Raw genomic sequence first — 21887 nt, forward strand, 5'->3', positions numbered from 1 at the left:
CACAGCACAATATCTTTGGGTTGATCCGTGGTTCGGGGCCCCAGAGCTCGAAGTGCCCGCTCCAGACCCGGCTCCAGAGTGTCGTTCTGTAGAAGCCAGCGAATCAGATTGATAGTAGTAGCACGAACATCTTTATATTCTGGCAGATCAGGTAAGCCCCGCACCCGCAAATTATTACACCGGGTGCGGTTCTCCAGATCCTCGACCTTATCCAAAAGGAGTTGGTAGTCAGCAGAAGCAGTTTCCAACGATCTTTGCACGCCAGTCACATTCTCCTCACAACTGTCCAAACGCATCTCCACTACTTCCACCCTCGTGCCTACCTCCACCAGGTCAGTGCGAAGCTCCTGCACCGCCTCCCGGACTTGAACCGCCACAGCTGATATCTCGGATTTTACCTCCGATATCCAGCGCTGCATATCCGCCTTCGTGAGTGGATCCGGCGAAGAGCACTCCTGTACTGGCTCAACAACCATATCGGCGACCGCTGCGACAGCGCCGCTCAATCTTGCCGCCTCACCGCCACTGGTCTCCGGGCCCGCGCAGCCACATGCAGTCCGGCCCAGCGCCTGCTCCATCATGCGCTGGCCGGGTTTATAACCGGGAAGTTTTTTGCGTGTTGCCATGGGGTCCCCTCTCCCTGCACACACCTCTCCACTGCCAGGGAAAAGAAATTTGCGCGTTTTGCACAGCGAAATGATAGTTAGTTCCGAACGGAGCTCTCTGCTCAAGCTCCCATCCGCGGCGGTGACGTCACTTCCTCCCATACCGTATCCTTCTTCATGTAAGAATAGAATGAGTGTATTTGAGAACCTAGGAAACCTAGGGATGATATATACGTAAATAATATTAAGAGAGGGTGTGACTCTGGCGAGATATTATGACGCTTAAATTATTTGGGAGCATGAAAAGAGAGATGCTTATAAAACAAGCAGTTGTGAGAGCTAGTTTGAGCTATTGGTGAGAGTAGAGCTAAACGGGAGAAGGGATTCCAGTAATCTTAGAAAGAAATAGATTGCAAAAGTGTGGTATTAAATAAAGCCTTAACCTAACTCTGAGAAAAGCAGGCATCAAAAACTGATCTGGCCACATAGACCCTTGAGGAAATAAGAGGCTTTATGTTGGCAAAGAAACAGAGTAGGGTAAGTGTAGCTAGGTCTGTTGCAGAAAAGAAGAGCGATGGGACCATTGGATGACCAAGGAATAAAGGGAGCGCTAAAGGATGACAAACAAACTGAACACATTTTTTGCATCTGTATTTACCGAAGAGGATATATACAGCATACCGGAACCCATCAGGCTATATGCTGGAAGTGAAAACGGGAAACTGACAGGGTTAACGGTCAGTCTAGAAGAGGTATGCAGGCAGATTGATAGGTTTAAGAGCGATAAATCCCCGGAACTGGATAGTATCCATCTGAGGGTCATCAAGGAACTGAAAGAGACTATAGCTGAACTGCTAGTAGCTAATCTGTCAATCAAATCGGGAAAGATTCCGGAGGACTGGAAGGTGGCGAATGTTACGCAGATCTTCAAAAAAAGTTCGAGGGGAGACCCAAGAAACTACAGACCAGTGAGTCTGACCTTGGTACTGGGAAAGATGGTAGATGCGCTGATAAAGGACTGCATCATTGATCACCTTGATGGACACGGTCTGATGAGGACCAGCCAGCACTGTTTCAGCAAAGACAGATCTTGTTTGACAAACATGCTGCACTTCTTCGAGGGAGTAAACAAGCACATAGACAAGGGCAACCCGGTCGACATTGTATATCTGGATTTTCAGAAGGCATTTGACAAGGTTTCGCATGAACGACTACTTCGGAAAACTGAGAGCCATGGAATCAAGGGTGAAATACTCACGTGGAATAAAAACTGGCTGAAGCATAGGAAACAGAGAGTGGACAATTGGAAGAACGTCACCAGTGGGGTGCCGCAGGGCTCGGTGCTTGGACCCGTTCTCTTCAACTTCTTTATAAACGATCTGGACATAGGTACGATGAGTGAGGTGATTAAATTTGCAGACGATAGGAAGTTATTCAGAGTAGTGAAGATACAGGGGGATTGCGAAGATCTGCAATGTGAGGTTCAACGTGGATAAGTGTAAAGTCATGCATGTCGGTAACAAAAATCTCATACACAAATACAGGATGTCCGGGGCGGTACTTGGAGAGACCTCCCAGGAAAGAGACTTGGGAATTGTGATTAAGAAGTCGATAAAGCCGTTTGCGCAATGTGCGGTGACGGCGAAAAGGGCGAACAGAATGCGAGGAATGATAAAGAATGGGATCACGAACAGATCAGAGAAGGTCATCATGCCGCTGTATCGGGCCATGGTGCGCCCTCACCTGGAGTACTGCATTCAGCTCTGGTCGCCGTAAATGAAGAAGGACACTGTACTACTCAAAAGGGTCCAGAGAAGAGCGACTAAGATGGTTAAGGGGCTGGAGGAGTTGCCGTACAGTGAAAGATTAGAGAAACTCGGCCTCTTTTCCCTTGAACAGAGGAGATTGAGAGGGGACATGATCGAAACATTCAAGGTACTGAAGGGAATAGACTTAGTAGATAAAGACAGGTTGTTCACCCTCTCCAAGGTAGAGAGAACGAGAGGGCACTCCCTAAAATTGAAAGATAAAGATGGACGATTTAGCGACTTGGACGATCAGTTCGATAGGTCGTATACTTAGATGATTTTCGAAACAAAGAAAAATTTGGACGTATTTTTCGAAAATGTGTCCTAAGCTGTTTTTTGCTTTGGACGACTTGAGACTTAGACGAAGACGGACTTAGACGTTCTTTTCGACTATGCCCCTCAGTGTGTATATTGTATATGTGACTATATTCTATGTGTGTGTGTATATATATATATATATAATTTTTTTTTTTTTACACATAATCACATTGGTATTCAGCTCTCATCCTTTTTTCAAACATTTATATCTATTTTGCCCCCACTGATTCACCAACAATATATTCATTCACTTGTTTAGTTCACAGTTTTCTATATATTTTTTATACATTTTTGAGGCATTATATTTTATCAGTTATTCTTTAAATTCATTCACTTGGTCCACAATTTTCACATACATTTTGAGGCATTACATTTTATCTATTACTAGTCGTTAAGCCCGTTACATTAACGGGTGCTAGAATTTATGTCTGTCTGTATTTTTCTTTCTGTCTCTTTCCTCCCTCCATTTCCCTGTGTAGCGCTGTCTCTGCTTTCTTCCTCAGTCTGCACTCTCAAACTGTAACATTACTGCTTAGCTTTTTCTCCCTGCAAGCATCTCTGCTCTAGCCCCCTGTCCTTCTGTGACTGTCTGTGTGTCTCTCTCTACTTGTGCACTGTTTGTTTGTTTTTTTCAATCTCTCTTTAGCTCCTGATCCCCTCTCACTGACCCTTGCCGACTGCATGTAATTCCGGTTAGGTTTCCATGGCAACCCTGCTCGCGGGTCTGTTCGGTAGGGCCGTTTTTTCGGGTCTGCCGGCGCCGGGTGGGGAAGAGTCCTGGCTCCTTTTTTGGTTTGGGCGCGTGCAGAGGGGCTCAACAGCGCACAACCACCTTTCCTTCCCTCCCTCCATCAGGTGCAGTGCAGCTCCACCAATGTTAAAAGCAGCCGCATCGAAATCAGAGGCCTGCCACTGCCGTAGCACGTTCCCCTCTGCCTTGGTCCCGCCCCTTCTCTGACATATGGGAACGTGTTACGGTGGCGGCAGGACTCCAATTTCAAAGCAGCTGCTTTTAACATAGGCGTAGCTGAACTGTACCTGATTGAGGAAGGGAAGGAACGGTGGGGCAAATTTCGTCAACGGCAGTCCTTGTGCGGTTCGAGAGAGGGGGGGGGGGTGGAGTCGGCGACTTGCAGCTTCGTGTGCCTCCCACCCCCCTTCCCTCCGGCTCCGCCGCCGATAGTCTCCACCTGCATTGCCCCTGGCGCAGCACTCACCGGCCCGTCGGGCGGGGAACGGAGGAACAGGTTCAGGGCTGCCAGGGGGGGAGGAGTGAGTCCGGCTGAGACTGGCAGGAAGAGGAAGGCGGAGCAGGTGAGCCGGCACCGAAAAAAACTTTAAAGAGCCAGCCAGACCGTGAGTGCGAGCTGTTGTAAGTTTGCATGTGCACTCTTGCCGGCCACGGACATACGGATCACGGAAGCACGCGGATTAGAGTGCGCATGCGCCGCCTACGGTTTTATTATATAGATAATCTTTATTATATTGACATTCCAGTTGCTATTCGCTTTGCACATGATATGCACGGTGCCTTCATTGATTCATGAGCACCATATTTATTCACATCACTTTCCATATTCATTTATAACACTGTCCACACTTTACCATACACTCCCTATACCATCTATCTGTTTTTCTAGGAGGTTTCATGTGGGTTACTGGTATATTTATTCACTACTCACTACATTTACCATATACATCCATAACACTGTCTATAGTTCTCTATACCAATATGAGGAGCAACACTGCGATTACTTGTGTTAACATGCACAGTTCAAAAAAAATCTCTCCACAAATATGATTCTTCATAAAAATATCACACAATCCAAAGTATTATAGAATTAAAAGAAACATTCAATACGAATGTCACTATTAAAATGTGCTCAGAAAATGCTAAATTATATAAAGTGCTCAGTCACCAACCAAAATGCCAGCACTGGTTGTAACGAGGGACCATCATAGCACGTAAGAGGTCCCTCTTACTGCCCTCCAAATGTCATCAAATTATTTCTTAGATGTTTCATAAAGTAAATATTTTGTAAAATCGTTACTTATCTGGGTCAGATAACCAAATGGTGAAGGCAGAAGTTAAATGATTGCACTGGACATATTGCTGTTGAAGTTTCAAACAAGTGTTATGGACCTTTAAAACTCCCTTCAAGGGAGGCCAGTAGTCCAAGAACACGGGGTTGTAAAGGTCCATAACACTTGTTTGAAACGGTCAATCTTATTTGATATCTCCTACGCTGAAAATTTTAGAGGTTATTTTAGATCGGTCCTTATCTTTTAAGGCCCATACAGATTCTCTGGTTAAGAGATGTTCTATTGTCCTCTGAAAGCTGTGTACTATTAGGAAATATTTTTATTTTATATAATCTAAAATCCTGGTTCAATCTTCAATCCTTTCCATATTGGATTATTGTAATGTTATTTATCTGGGATAGTATAAAATAACTACTAGCCGACTAAAAATCATACAAAATACAGCTATTCACTTGATTTTTAATCTGAAAAAACACTATCATATCGGTGTATATTATCAAAAGCTTCACTGGGTACCGTTTGAGGCTAGAGTGTTATTTAAATTTGGATGCATTTGTTTTAAAGTTTTATTTGGCTTACCTTGCTTCTCATTTTAGTTTTTTTATTTCTAAGAAAAATATTCGTAGATCTGGTTGGTTTTATTTTCCTTCAGCAAATGCATGTCGTTACAAAACATTTTTGGATAAGACCTTAGCATTCCAAGCAGGATTAATGAATTCATGTTTGAACCTTCTTGTTTCGCCATTTCTTACTTAATATCAATTTCTGAAAGATCTTAAAACCCAATTATTTAAACAATTATAATATACATTATTGATTTTCATATTATCATGTAGTTATAATGTACTTTTTATCTTTGTATCCATACTTATTTTAGTTTATATTGTGTTTTTCTTATTCATTAGTTTTAGGGCTCCTTTTACGAAGGTGCGTTAAGGCCTTAACGCGCGGAATAGTGCGCGCTAGCCGCTACCGCCTCCTTTTAAGCAGGCAGTAGATTTTTGGCTAGCGCACGCTATAGTGCACGCTAATCTTCTGTGTGCGCTAAAACCAGTAGCACACTTTCGTAAAAGGAGCTCTTAATGCTTGTATTAGTTACTTAGAATTTTATTATGTATGATGTTATTATATTGCATGCCGAATACCTATTATGTAAACCGCTATGAACTGCTAGTTAGGCGGTATATAAAAATAAATTATTATTATTATTATTATTTCTTGAGATAAGGAGACCAGAATTGAACACAATATTCCAGATGAGGTTGCACCATGAAGCGATACAGAGGCATTCTTAGGCCTCCTTTTACAAAACTGCAATAGGAGTTTCTACTGCAGGGAACCGCACTGAATGGTCCGTGCTGCTCCCGACATTCATAGAGTTCCTATGAGTGTCAGGAGCAGTGCAGGCCATTCAGCGCAGCTCCCTGCGCTTGAAACTGCTATCGCAGTTTTGTAAAAGAGGAGGTTAGTCTTGTTAACCTTTTTAAATAATTCCTAGCATCCTATTTGGTTTTTTGGCCGCTACCACACATTGGGCTGAAGATTTCATTGTATTGTCTACGATGACACCCAGATCCTTTTCTTGGGCACTAATCCCTAAGGTGATTCAGGTTATTCTTCCCAATGTGCATAACTTTGCATTTGTCTACATTAAATTTCATCTGCCATTTGGACGCCCATCTTCCAATTTCCTAAGGTCCGCCTGCAATTTTTCACAATCCGCATGCATTTTAACAACTTTGAACATTTTATGTCATCTGCAAATTTATCTTTCTCTTTCCGACAGATCCCACATACCTATCCCAGGCCCTTTTGAATTCAGACACAGTTTCTGTCTCCACCACCTCTTCTGGGAGACTGTTCCATGCATCTACCACCCTTTCTGTAAAAAAGTATTTCCTTAGATTACTCTGGAGCCTATCACCTCTTAACTTCATCCTATGTCCCCTCATTGCAGAGTTTCCTTTCAAATGAAAGAGACTCAACTCATGCGGATTTACATTACGTAGTTATTTAAACATCTCTATCATATCTCTCTTCTCCTGCCTTTCCTCCAAAGTATACACCTTATGATGAAGACCACATACCATTTTAGTATCCTTCCTCTGGACCGACTCCATCCTTTTTATATCTTTTTGAAGGTGCGGCCTCCAGAATTGCATACAATATTCTAAATGAGGTCTCACCAAAGTCTTATACAGGGGCATTAATACCTCCTTTTTCCTACTGGCCATACCTCTCTCTATGCAACCTAGCAGCCTTCTAGCTTACACCATCACCTTTTCAAACTGTTTGGCCACCATAAGATCATCACATATAATCACACCCAAGTCCCGCTCTTCCATTGTGCACATAAGTTCTTCACCCCCTAAACTGTACCGTTCCCTCTGGTTTTTGCAGCCCAAATGCATGACCTTGCATTTCTTAGCATTAAATTTTAGATGCCAAATTTCAGACCATTCTTCAAGCTTCGCCAGGTCTTTCTTCATGTTATTCACACCATCCGGCATGTCTACTCTATTGCAGAACATAGACATTATTGGAGTCTCCGAAACATGGTGGAATGAAGAAAACAAATGGGATACAGCACTGCCGGGGTACAAACTCTGTCGCCAGGACAGGTCAGGTCAGAAAGGAGGAGGAATAGCCCTATACATAAAAGAAAGCATACACTCAACCAGAGTGGACATAGCAGCGACAACCAACAATTTGGAATCACTATGGGTTAAAGTACCGGGAAGGAAAGGGCCCGAGATAAAGATGGGCCTGTACTATCGTCCACCTGGGCAAACTGAAGCTATCGATAAAGAAATGGAAGCTGAGATGAGAGAATGCAAAAGCAGTAACACAATTATTATGGGAGACTTCAACTATCCCGGGATAGACTGGGGTCTTGGAAGCTCAAAATGCACCAGAGAGACCGGATTCTTGGAGGCTATACAGGATTGCTTCATGGATCAACCGACGAGAGGGAATGCCACTCTGGATCTAATCCTAAATGGGCTAAGAGGACCTGCGAAGGAAGTGGAAATAGTGGGACCATTGGGAAACTTGGTCTCTATTCAAGGACACGGTGAGCGAGGCGCAAAATCTACATATACCAAGATTCAGAAAAGGGTGGAAAAAGAATCAAACAAAAGACCCGGCGTGGATAACCAAAGAAGTGAAGAAAGCGATAGGCGATATGAAGAATTCATTCAGGAAATGGAAAAAGGGCAAAACTGAGGAGAACTGGAAAGAGCATAGGAAATATAAAAAATAATGTTACCATGTGGTTAGAAAAGCCAAAAGAGAATATGAAGAAAGGCTAGCCAAGGAAGCACGAAATTTCAAACCGTTCTAGGGAGGAGGTGGGACTGCTAGATGACGGAGACAGGAAGGGAGTGGTGAAAGAGGAGAAAGAAGTTGCAGAAAGACTAAACATGTTCTTTTCATCTGTATTTACAAAAGAGGAAACATCCAACATACCGGAACCTGAGCAAATCTTCAAAGGAGCCCAAACAGATAAACTAACATCCATGGAAGTAAGCCTTGAAGATGTACGCAGGCAGTTAGAAAAACTAGAAACTGACAAATCGCCGGGCCCGGACGGAATCCACCCAAGGGTTCTGAAAGAACTAAAGGAGGAAATAACGGAACTACTACAGCAAGTTTGCAATCTATCCCTGAAAACAGATGTGATCCTGGAGGATTGGAAGATAGCCAATGTTACGCCTATCTTTAAAAAGGGATCGAGAGGTGACCCTGGGAACTACAGACCGGTAAGTCTCACCTTGGTTCTGGGGAAAATGGCGGAAGCGCTGATAAGACAGCATCGATGAGCATTTTGAAAGAAATAAACTTCTAATCACAAGCCAACATGGCTTCTGCAAGGGGAGATCAGGCCTAACGAACTTACTGCACTTCTTCGAAGGAATTAACAAACGGATATACAAAGGGGATCCCATAGACATCGTATATTTAGATTTCCAAAAAGCCTCTAACAAGGTACCCCATGAACGCCTACTTCGGAAACTGAAGAACCATGGGGTAGAAGGAGGCGTACACAGATGGATCAGAAATTGTTTGGCGGAGAGGAAGCAGAGGGTAGGAGTGAAAGGCCACTACTCGGACTGGAGGAGGGTCACGAGTTGTGTTCCGCAGGGGTCGGTGCTCGGACCGCTGCTATTCAATATATTATAAATGATATAGAAACAGGGACGAGGTGCAAAATAATAAAATTTGCAGACGTCACTAAACTATTTAGTGCTGTTCGGACTAAAGAGGACTGCGAAGAATTACAAAGGGACTGAACAAGCTAGGGGAGTGGGCGACGAGATGGCAGATGAAGTTCAATGTAGAGAAATGTAAAGTATTGTATGTGGGAAGCAGAAACCCGAGGTACAGCTATACGATGGGAGGAATGTTATTGAGTGAGAGTACCCAAGAAAGGGACTTGGGGGTAATAGTGGACAAGACAATGAAGCCGTCGGCATAGTGCGCAGTGGCCGCTAAGAGAGTGAATAGAATGCTAGGTATAATCAAGAAGGGTATTACAACCAGAACGAAAGAAGTTATCCTGCCATTGTATCGGGCGATGGTGTGTCCGCATCTGGAGTACTGCGTCCAATATTTGTCACCGTACCTTAAGAAAGATATGGTGATACTCGAGAGGGTTCAGATGAGAGCGACACATTTGATAAAAGGTATGGAAAACCTTTCATACACTGAGAGACTGGAGAAGCTGGGGCTTTTTCCCTGGAGAAGAGGAGAATTAGAGGGGATATGATAGAGACTTACAAGATCATGAAGGGCATAGAGAAAGTAGAGAGGGACAGATTCTTCAAACTTTTGAAAACTACAAGAACGAGAGGGCATTCAGAAAAGCTGAAAAGGGACAGATTCAAAACCAATGCTAAGAAGTTTTTCTTCACCCAATGGGTGGTGGACACCTGGAATGAGCTTCCAGAGGGCGTGATAGGACAGAGTACGGTATTAGGGTTCAAGAAGGGATTGGACAATTTTCTAAAAGAAAAGGGGATAGAGGGGTATAAATAGAGGACTACTACACAGGTCCTGGACCTGTTGGACCGCCGCACGAGTGGACTGCTGGGCATGATGGACCTCTGGTCTGACCCAGCAGAGGCACTTCTTATGTTCTTAGATTTTGGTATCATCTGCAAAGAGGCAAATCTTACCTGACAACCCTTCAGCAATATCATTTATAAAAATGTTAAAAAGAACAGGCCCAAGAACAGAACCTTGAGGTACACCACTGGTAACATCCCTTTCCTTAGAGCGATTGCCATTGATCACTACTCTCTGTTGCCTTCCACTCGACCAGTTCTTGATCCAGCTCATTACTTTGAGACCCATCCCGAGGGCACTCAGTTTATTTATTAGATGTCTGTATGGAACACTGTCAAAGGCTTTGCTAAAATCTAAATACACCACAACTAGCGCACATCCTCTATCCAATTCTCTGGTCACCCAGTCAAAGAAATTGTTCAGATTTGTCTGAGAAGACCTTCTTCTAGTGTATCCATTTTACCTTCGGTCCTGTAATGCACAGGATTCCAGAAACTTGATCATTCTCTGTTTTAAAAATGTTTCCATTAATTTGTTTACCACAGAAGTCAGACTTATAGGCCTGTAATTCCCTAATTCTTCCACTTTTGTGGAGAGGGACCACACCCACCCTTCTCTAGTCCTCCGGTGCAACTTGTCGAAAATATCAGTGAGTGGAGCTACCAGAACTTCCCTAAGTTCCTTGCATGTATACCATCCGGCCCCATTGCTTTATCTACCTTTATTTTAGCTAGCGCCTCACAAACACAACGCTCTGAAAATCGATAAGGGTCTATTACTCCTCCATCCCTATTCACGTTTGTCTTCTGCAGTTCCGCTCCTGGTGCTTCAGCCGTGAACACAGAACAGAAATATTTGTTAAGCAATTCGGCTCATACATTGTTTCATTGCTTTTGGTTTTCTTCTGGGCTCAAAGTTATTGATTTATAACGACGTCACTATACAATTTCTAATGACGCTACTATGTGAACTTTCTTGCCCCAGTATACATCCAAGATGCCCTGTGAATACTGTTTCTATTTTTCTTGATTTGGATATGTTTTTCTGCAAGTTGCAGCTTTTGTCATATATAGGAATTGGGACAATTGGGCAGCCCTAGACCTTTGGAGGAATGTTTAAGTTCTAATTCAAGTCTGTGCTCCCACTGACAGATTTTGATGCAGTATCAGCCTTTAGCTTTCGAAGCACATCTAAACACAGTGACCTTGTTGCCATTTTGCAGGTTTAATTACGTTTTGATCTTTAAACATTATTTTTAGTTGCCTTATGGGACAGTATTTTGTTTTTCAGTTCCTAACATAACAGAGTCACCTGAACATTTTTCTGTTTTTCACAGTATTTTAAATTCCTCACAAAAGAGCCCCTTTCACAGCTGTCAAACATGTGGTTTTTTAGATGGGGTAATTTTATTTTGCATCATGATACCATATGTATACCTTTTCTATGGTTTTGTTACTATTTTTACAATGTGCATTTCTTGGACAATAAGCTCTGGAAACTTCACCCTAAGGTCTTGCATCTATTCTAGCCTTGGCTGCAGAACTTTCAATAAAATCCTTCCCCTTTCCTAAAACAACTCTTAGGACACTCCCTCCCAGCGCTGCCTTGCAGCCGCTCAGCCTTGCTGAGAACTTCTAGTTTCTTCTGCTCGTGACTTTTTTTTCTCTCAATTCCTAGTCTTTTATTTTGTTTGGTGCCGTGGGTAATGCCCAAGTGCTGCGGATTCACTCTGGGGGAGTGATCCTTCAGTGGGAAATCATAGACTTTTCCTTAAAGATTGTCTGCTTCTAGAGGTAGGGCAGAACCTGCAGTAAGCCCTCCAGACAGCTTGCAGATCAGATCGGGTCTCCAAATCGGGAGCCATCTCACCCCTGGTGCGTCCAGTAAGGGGTAGAGAGTGCAGGCTGCTGCAGTTCAGTGAGGTACACCAGGATTGGAATCGGACCGCGTATCTTCTCTAAATCCCCTGAGGGGTCCTGGTGGTCGTGATCTGAGGTGGAAGGGAAGTTGAGGCGATCAGAAGATCTGAAAATCCAGTTTATAATAATAATAATAATAATAATTTTATTTCTTATATACCGCCAAAGCCATAGTAGTTCGAGGCGGTTTACAACGAAGAAGGGCTGGACAATCAGCGAAAATGATACAATGGTACAATCGGAGAAAATAGGTGGCAGAGAAAAAAATGGTACAAACAGAAAACATCTCCTGAGGTACTGAATCTCTGAAACAAGGTGGAATGAGGAAAGCAAATGGGATACAGCACTGCCGTGGTACAAGCTCTTATCGCCAGGATAGGTCAGGGCAAAAAGGAGGTGGAATAGCCCTATTCATAAAAGAAAGCATACAAACGACAAGAATGGACACAGCAGAGACGACAAACAGGCTGGAATCACTATGGGTTAAAATACCGGGAAGGAAAGGGCCTGAAATAAAGATGGGCCTATACTATCGTCCACCCGGGCAAACCGGAGATATCGATAAAGAAATGGAAGCCGAGATGAAGCGAGAATGCAAAAGCGGTAACATCCATGGTTATTATGGGAGACTTCAACTACCCTGGGATAGACTGGAGTCTTGGAAGATCAAAATGCGCTAGGGAGACAGAATTCCTGGAGGCTACACAAGATTGCTTCTTGGAGCAGCTTGTTAGGGAACCGACGAGAGGAAATGCCACTCTGGATCTAATCCTAAATGGGTTAGAGGGACCTGCAAAGGAAGTAGAAGTAGTGGGACCGTTAGGAAACAGCGATCATAACATGATCAAGTTCAAGGTTGAGGTAGGAATACCGAAAGGGAAGAGAACCATAGCGACAACTTTTAACTTCAGGAAAGGAAACTACGAAGCAATGAGGGATATGTTAAGGAAGAAACTTAGGAAAACTTCCAAAAAATGGCAAACGGTAGAACATGCCTGGTCTTTTTTCAAGGACACGGTGAGCGAGGCGCAAAATCTGTATATCCCCAGATTCAGAAAGGGGTGCAAAAAGAGTCGAACAAAAGACCCGGCATGGATAACTAAAATAGTGAAGGAAGCGATAGGCAATAAGAAAAATTCATTCAGAAAATGGAAAAAGGACAAAACTGAGAGGAACTGGAATGAGCACAGGAAGCATCAAAAAGAATGTCATCGTGTGGTTCGAAAAGCCAAAAGAGAATATGAAGAGAGACTAGCCAGGGAAGCACAAAATTTCAAACCATTCTTTAGATATATTAAAGGGAAGCAGCCAGCTAGGGAGGAGGTAGGGCCAGTGGATGACGGAGAAAGGAAGGGAGTGGTGAAGGAGGAGAAAGAAGTTGTGGAAAGACTAAACACGTTCTTTTCGTCTGTATTTACAAACGAAGACATATCCAGCATACCAGAACCTGAGCAATTCTTCAATGGAGATCAAGCAGAAAAATTAACATCCATGGAAGTGATCCTGGAAGATGTGCGCAGGCAGATAGAAAAACTAAAAACTGACAAATCCCCGGGTCCGGATGGAATCCATCCAAGGGTTCTGAAGGAATTAAAGGAGGATATAGCGGAACTACTGCGGCAAATTTGCAACCTATCCCTGAAAACAGGCGTGATCCCGGAGGATTGGAAGAAAGCCAAAGTAATGCCCATTTTTAAAAAGGGATCAAGAGGTGACCCGGGAAACTACAGACCAGTGAGTCTGACCTCGGTTCCGGAGAAAATGGCAGAAGCACTGATAAAAGAAAGCATTGATGAACATTTTGAAAGAAACGAACTTCTGATAACCAGCCAACATGGTTTTTGCAAGGGGAGATTGTGCCTAACTAAATTATTGCACTTTTTTGAAGGAATTAACAAACGGATGGACAGAGGAGACCCCATAGACATCATATACCTGGATTTCCAAAAAGCCTTTGACAAGGTGCCTCATGAACGTCTACTCCGGAAACTGAAGAACCATGGAGTCAACAGAGACGTACATAAATGGATCAGAAACTGGTTGGTGGGTAGGAAACAGAGGGTAGAGGTGAAGGGCCACTACTCGGACTGGAGGAGGGTCACGAGTGATGTTCCGCAGGGCTCGGTGCTTGGGCCGCTGCTATTTAATATATTCATAAATGATCTAGAAACAGGGACGAAGTGTGAGATAATAAAATTTGTGGACGACACCAATCTATTTAGTGGATCTCGGACTAAGGAGTACTGCGAAGAATTGCAGAGGGACTTGAACAAACTAGGGGAATGGGCGACGAGATGGCAGATGAAGTTCAACGTTGAAAAATGTAAAGTATTTCATGTGGGAAGCAGAAACCCGAAATACAACTATATGATGGGAAGGATGTTATTGAATGAGAGTACCCAAGAAAGGGACTTGGGGGTAATGGTGGACATGACAATAAAGCTGACGGCACAGTGCGCAGCAGCCGCTAAGAAGGCAAACAGAATTCTAGGCATAATCAAGAAGGGTATTACAACCAGAACGAAAGAAGTTATCCTGCCGTTGTATCGGGCGATGGTGCGTCCGCATCTGGAGTACTGCATCCAATATTGGTCGCTGTACCATAAGAAGGATATGGCGTTAATCGAAAGGGTTCAGAGGAGAGCGACGCGTCTGATAAAAGGGATGGAAAACCTTTCATACGCTGAGAGATTGGAGAAACTGGGTTTCTTTTCCCAGGAGAAGAGGAGACTTAGAGGGGATATGATAGAGACCTACAAGATCATGAAGGGCATGGAGAGGGACAGATTCTTCAAACTTTCAAAAAATAAAAGATCAAGAGGGCATTCAGAAATGTTGAAAGGGGACAAATTCAAAACGAATGCTAGGAAGTTCTTCTTTACCCAACGTGTGGTGGACACCTGGAATGCGCTTCCAGGGGACTTAATAGGGCAGTGCACGGTACTGAGGTTTATGAAAGGATTGGACAACTTCCTGCTGGAAAAGGGGATAGAGGGGTATAGATAGAGGATTACTGCACAGGTCCTGGACCTGTTGGGCCGCCGCGTGCGCGGACTGCTGGGCACGATGGACCTCGGGTCTGACCCAGCGGATTCATTGCTTATAATCTCCCTTTCCTTGCATTGTGTATTGCTGGCAGTCATGGAAATGTATTGCAGCACTTGTCTCTGATATGCCTATGTGCCTCTGAGTTTGGCGATTTGGGGGGTTTGCTGAAATCGGGTTTTGGGTGGTTTCCCTGCATGCCCTCGTCTCCTCATACCTGTAAAATTGTAAAATTACCATTTTTCGTTATTTCCTGTGTTTTTCGTTATTTCCTGTGTTTTCCTGTTTTAAGGCAAAATCGGCACCTGCGGAGGCCATCTTAAAAGTTTTAAAAATGTATTTTTTGGACTTAGAAGCTTTGTTTTTGCTCCAAACTTCACAGATGGCCTCCTCAGGACAGCATGGCATGGATTCATTCCATAAATGCGGCGGATGGCTGACGGATTCGCAGCTGTGCATCACATGTGCTGCGGCCCGCGAGGGGTGTGAACCGTGTGTGAATCCCGCATTACCCTCCTCCGGAGAGGCCCTACCTTCCTCTGATTCCGCCGAAGATGCGATTGCAGCATCCAGGATGCCTACTTTGGGTGCATAGGGCGCTTCCACGAAACGCATGCGCAGTTCTAGGGAAAAGTCTCATAAATCATCTTAGCATTCCAAGTCTGAGTCCCACAGAGTGGCTCTTGCCGCCGGTGAATTTTTTCCGTCGGATTTTATGGAAGTGATATATCAGGCTTTTATGAGAAAAAGGGCTATGCCTGTTTCTCCCCCTCAGATTCCAGTGCAGCAGTCTGCTCCTCCCTTGGAGTCCAGCATGTCTTTGTTTCTTTGCTGGGGCACCAGGAAGCATGCACTGGTGTCCGCCATTGCTTCTTTTTCTGCATCTGTTTCTGTGCCTTTGCTGTCGCATATTTCCTCGGCAGATTCCGCAGATGTGGCAAACTTAGCGGAGTTCGGAGATACCCAGAACAGTGGGTTCTGAGACCTGGGAGATGACCAGGCAGTGCGCAGGCTCTTCAAGTTTAGCCACCTGCCCGACCTTATTTCAGAGTCGCTGCGAACACTGAAACTTGATTCAGACCAAGCGGTTCAGGCAGAATGTTCAGTCATGAGCTCTAAGCCCCTGCTATCTGCTGTATTTCCAGACAATGTGGATTTGGCGGAAATGCTCTTGGAGGTCTGGGAGTCCCTGGAGGGTCCCCTGAAGTGTGCTAGGGCCTTGGCGAAGTTATAGCCTGTGGCATCAGAGTTCACCAAGCACTTAGTCCCATCGAAGGTGGATTTGGCTGTGGCTCAGGTCACAAGCATACCTCCTTACCCTCAGATGGAGGGGTTGTCCAGAAGGATGTTCAGGAAAGAAGAGTGGATTTTGTTCTCATGCATCTTGATTTTGCTGCGGCTGGAGTGTGAGCAGCAGTGGCCACTTCCTTTGTGGCCCGGGCATGTCACACCAAGCTCCGCCAGGATCCCAAGGAGGTTGTCCTTCGTGACCTCAACTTCCTGGTTTCTGGGGTGAATTATGTGGTGGACGCACTCTGATATCTTGAAAATTTTTGCTAAGCTGCAAACTTATTCTGTAGCCACCCGGCGAATGCTATGGATTCGTCAGTGGTCGGGTGATTCTTCGTCTAAGGTTGCCTTTTAAAGGTTCACTCTTGTTTAGCCAGGGTCTGGATGACCTTATGGCCAGTGCTCAGGACTGTAAGCCTAAGGTCATCAAGGCTCATCAAGGCTCTAAGCCTCATCCAGCCGAATTTTCATCACTACCTTCGAACTTCCCATTCACCGGGCCCCCAGTGACAGGACAGCATTATGGAGCTCCCTCCAGACCTCCATTTGGAGGTGCGGCATGCCAACAGTCTTCCAACTCCTGTCCTTCTGCTCCTCCCAAAAGAAAGTTATGACGCCAGGTTTCTGGTGGTTCCCCCCCTCCCGAATGGCATACAATAACTTCAGACCAGTGGGTCCTAGAGGTGCTCAGGGAGGGCCTTTGACTACAGTTTTTCAGTCCTCCGCCAGACTTCTTCCTGTCTTCTCCTGTGGGAAACCTGGACAGAGCCAGCAAGGTGTGAGCCACGGTGCGCAGGTTGCTGGATCTGGCGGCCATATAGCCTGTTCCAAGTGGAAACTTGGGCTCCGGGAGATACTCGATATACTCATTGTGCCAAAGAAAGACCCCAAAGATTGCAGGCCTATTCTGGACCTAAAGGCGGTGAACACCTTTCTGTGGGTTCCACATTTCCGTATGGAAACAGTGCTGTCCGTTGTGGCAGCGGTGGTGCCAGGGGAATTTTTGGCTTCCTTGGATCTCATGGAAGCGTACCTCCACATCCCGATTTTTCCAGACCACAGGAGGTTCCTGAGATTTCACATTTAAGGGAGGCACTTCCAGTTTGCGGCGCTACTCTTTGGACTGGTGTCGGCGCCCCGATCAACAAAGTCATGGTGGTGGTAGCTGCCCATCTGCGCTCCCTGGGAGTGCTAGTTCATCCATACCTAGATGATTGGCAGATCAGAGCTCCTTCGCAATTACTGGAACGTCTCGGCTTGGTGATCAATCTCAAGAAGAGTCATCTCGAGCCGACGCAGGACTTGGCGTACCTGGGAGTCTGGTTCCACATGGGCAGAAACCAGGTGTTCCTGCCGGAACCCAGGAAGCTCAAGCTTCAGAGTGCCATCCAGGACATGTTAGCAGTTTCAGCTCTGACAGCCTGGCAGTATCTGCAGGTCTTGGGTCTCTTGGTGGCAACAATAGATGTGATTCCATGGGCATGAGCTTGTCTCTATCCTTCCAATTGTACCTTCTGACTCGGTGGAATCCTCAGCAGGATGCACTGAGAGTGAAGTTGCCCTGGTTGGCGGTGGTGTGCAGCAGTATGCTGTGGTGGTTGAACCTGGTTACTCTGTCCAGAGGCCTCTCTCTGAGAGTCTTGGACTGGGTGATCCTGATGACGGATGTGAGTTTCTCTGGTTGGGGAGCAGGTGGCAGGTCTGTGGTGGTCCAGGGCCGGTGGATTGTGCTGGAGAGCAGGAGATCGAACAATTGACTGGAGCTGCGCGTGATCCGTCTGGCGCTGCTGAGATTTCGAGGGTGTCTCCTCTGAAAAGCTGTCCATGTGTTCTCAGACAATGCGATGGCTGTTGCCTATGTCAACCGTTAGGGAGGCACGAGTAGTCCTGGAGGCTCAGATGCTCTGTGCCTGGGCGGAGAAGCATATAATGGCCTTGTCTGTGGCTCATGTGGCCGGAGTGGACAACGTGCAGGCAGACTTCCTAAGTCGACAGATCCTGGATCCGGGAGAATGGTCTCTGTCCAGGCTAGTGTTCGAAGCCATAGTTCGCTGGTAGGGTCGTCCCACCTTTGATCTGATGGCATCCTCGGGGAACCGGAAGGCGCCAATAGGTCAGCAGTAAAGGATTTAACAATGTGGTTCAACCATGGCCCAAGGGGGAACTTCTGTATGTCTTTTCCCCGTGGCCTATGATAGGATGCATTCTGCGTCGGGTGGCATCTCGCGTAGATCCGATAATCCTAGTGGCCCTGGACTGGCCCAGATGACCTTGGTACGCAGACCTGGTGTGGTTAACCTTAGAGAGGGGTCTGCGTCTTCCTTGTCATCGGAGATTGCTCACACAGGGCCCAATAGCCTTTCAAGATCTGGATCGCTTTGGTCTTGCAGCCTGGCACTTGAATGTGTGGCCTTGAAGGCTAGGGGCTACTCTTCTGCGGTCATCGCCATGCTTCTTCAAAGCAAGAGGAAGTCAACGGTATCAGCCTGTGCGAAAGCCAGGAGGTGCTTTCAGGCTTGGTGTGCCGGGTTTCAAGTAGATCCTTTGGCTCCATTGGTGACACATGTTCTGGACTTCCTGCAGGTTGGCCTCAGAAAGGGTCTGGCGGTTTCTTCTCTATGTGTCCAGATTGCGGGACTGTCGTGTTTGGATCCCTCTTATCTCAGGGGTTCTCTGATGTCTCACCCAGACGTGTGCTTCTTACGGGGAGTGGGGAGCTGCAGCTTCCCTTGAGACTGCCTTGTCCTACATGAAATCCGAATCTGGTTCTCCACTCGCTGGCTCGTCCACCCTTTGAACCCCTGGATTGGGATTTCTCAAAAAGATCTTACCATCAAGACCGTTTTCTTTGTTGCAGTCACTTCTGCATGGAAAGTGTTGGAGCTTCATGCTCTATTGTGCAGAGATCCTTTTCTACTCATCATGGAGTCTACGGTTATTTGGGGAACAGTGCCTTCCTTTCTTCTGAAAGTGATTTCTGCATTCCACTTCAACCAGGAAGTTTGGCTACCCGCCTTTTTTCAGTTGGGTTCCAAGGCTAAGGACTGTGTTTTGCGGTCTTTGGATGTGCAATGTCTCCTTTTGAGATATCTGGAGGCCACGAATGACTTTTGTCTTTCAGACCATCTGTTTGTTTTGGTGGGCCCTGCGCATCTGGGTCGGCCTGCTTCCAAGGCTACCATCTCTCGATGGATCCGTGCTGTCATTTCCACTGCTTATGTGTCAAAGGGGAAGAAGTCTCCCCTTGGGGTGAAGTCTCACTCTACCAGAGGAATGGCTTCCTTGTGGGCTGAAATCCATGCAGTCTTGCCTGATGAGATTTGTAGGGCAGCCACTTGGGCCTCTGTTCATACCTTTACCAAGTTTTACTGCCTTGATGTGGCGGCCAAGCAAGGTGCCGATTTGGGGGTTTCAGTCCTGGTGGCAGACGCATCGGGCACACCCTGATATGTTGGAACTGCTTTGATATGTCCCAAGGGTGAAGCTTCCAGAGGTTATTGTCCAAGAAAGAAAGATTAGGTTACTCACCTTTGTTAATCTTTTTTCTTGTAAATAGCCTGTGGAAGCTTCACACCCCCCGTCTATTCTGTCTGATTCGCAGGGCGCTTGCCAGTAACTGGTAAGCTGGATTTCTGTCTTTGAGCAGCATCGCTAAGAATCCCATAAGTGTTCTTTTATACAAGGTTAAGGGGGTTAGAGGGGCCCCTGGGTGATGCCCCTTCTGATCTTCAGGCTGTGTCTCCTTTAGAGAAACATTACTCAGTTTGCAGTTTATGCATGTTGAAATTTAAGCTAAATTTTGACTTTTTGGTGTTTGTTGATTATGTGTTTGGTTATCATGAGCAGTATTGACTTGTCGCGGGGAGTCCCTGCACCCCCTCTCTCTTTTCTTGTGTTTCCTGTTTCTCCTAGATCTTCCTGGCTTTGCTAAATACTGAGCTGGGAGGGGAGTGTCCTGAGAGGTGTCCTAGGAATTTATTTGAAAGTTCTGCAGCCAAGGCTGGAATAGATGCAAAACCCAAGGGTGAAGCTTCCAGAGGCTATTTACAAGAAAAAAGATTAACATATGTGAGTATCAATCTTTCTTTTAGCATTAATTTTTTTCATATGAATTTCAATATTTTAAAAATATTTTTAACTTTTTTTTCATATTTTTATATTTTGTCAGTTTTTACAGGTGTTGATACTTCAGTATAGATTGTGGTTTTCCATCAATCAGTCAGGCTTTCAGAGTTGGTAACGTTGCTCCTATCCACATCTTTTCTTTTGCCGGGGGTGTCTATACATTTTTTGTCATCTGTACAGTGTTTTAAACAAATTAATAGATTCATTATATTTAATATAGTTTATTAAATATTTATTTTATTATACATATTTTATATTTTTAATATATTTTTATTACATATTTCATGTGTTTTTGATAGTCCTGCAGCTTTGAAACATAAGAACAAAATAATTTCTATGTCTATTTTACTTTTATGATTTTTTTATAGTTGTTTGTTTAGACTAATTGCGTTTTTATGTATTTTGATTCCTGATACAGGCCTAGTGGCTGAAACATAAATCATGTTGAGTCACATAATAAATTAATCCAGTTGAATGCCATTGATTGTTTTGGTCCTTCGTCTCCTCTGTTGTGTTGTTGCTCACTTTTGGACTTGCAGTGGATTTTGTCTTTTGCTTTTTTCTTCACACAAAGGAGAACAACATGCTCCAATGTCATATACCGCAGAAGTGGTAATGCTAAAAATAAAGGGTGCAGAGTGGTTCACTTCTGATGTTTATAATCAGCAGTCATGAAAGGAGCAACAAGTGAGCAATCTGCAGAAACAAACACAAATCCAAATACAAAAACAAGTAGTAGAATTTTAGTGGATAGAAAATATAAACAAATTGGAAAAACTTGAAGGTCTTAATTTTGAATCTTTCTCTTCCTCAGGCCTTTGTGCTTTGCCATGGACTTTTGCAGTTGTCTCAGCTCCTCTACAGTGCTTACTTCAAGAGCAGTCTCAGTACCATTGAGAAACGGTTTGGTCTCTCCAGTTTCTCCTCTGGACTCATTTCCAGCCTGCATGAGGTAACTAGTTGTGCTGTGAGATGCACCTAGTTGGTTGGTGCTATAAAATTATGGAAAACAGTTTCTAGGTTCTTTAATAATGAAACAACATTGAGTATTGTGTTTTGGGTATGGGCAGAAGTTGCATGGGATGAGTGATTCATGGGATGGTTGTATGAGTGTTACAAGCCTTAGATAGATACATGATATAGATACTTGAGTAGGGGAGACGTATACAACAAGTACATAGGGAAAGTATATGAGAAGAGGATTAATGGGTTGGTATATTTATAGGAGATGTTTGGGATGAACACTTAGGCATAAGATGCATGTTGCAAAGTGCTGTTATATGTTTATCTGACTCTATATTTGTTTGCACTTTGTATAAGTTCTGAAAATGAATAAAGATTTACAAAAAAAACCATCCAAAAATCAAATTCAAAGTGCTTGGACAGGAGATACATGGAGTGGACATGTTGATAAGGCAAAAAGTTTTGAGGATGAGACCAAGGGTTTATGTAAGCATTAGGATATAAACTTATATTGATAAATCTTGCACTGTAAACATGTCAAATTTATCCTGCAAATTGGAGTATTAGATCCCTAGTATGTGTCAAGTTAGGATAAAACTTGTATTAAAAAAACAACAACCTTGTACTGTAACTATGGGAAATTGTAATCTGTTAACTGTATATTATGTATGTCAACTAGTAATCTGTTTTGAGCTTTTGGGGGA

General features: G+C 44.5%; 1 protein-coding gene across 3 annotated transcripts in view; it reads left to right on the forward strand.

The window, feature by feature from the left end:
- Positions 1-21887, forward strand: part of SLCO2A1 (solute carrier organic anion transporter family member 2A1) — an 887587-nt gene that overhangs the window by 66359 nt on the left and 799341 nt on the right. For all 3 annotated transcript variants that reach the window (XM_033958445.1, XM_033958444.1, XM_033958443.1), the window contains one exon: positions 21035-21172. In XM_033958445.1, coding sequence (XP_033814336.1) covers positions 21035-21172 — 138 coding nt within the window. The remainder of the gene's footprint in view (positions 1-21034; positions 21173-21887) is intronic.

Source organism: Geotrypetes seraphini, chromosome 9, assembly GCF_902459505.1.
Source record: "Geotrypetes seraphini chromosome 9, aGeoSer1.1, whole genome shotgun sequence".
Taxonomy (NCBI): domain Eukaryota; kingdom Metazoa; phylum Chordata; class Amphibia; order Gymnophiona; family Dermophiidae; genus Geotrypetes; species Geotrypetes seraphini.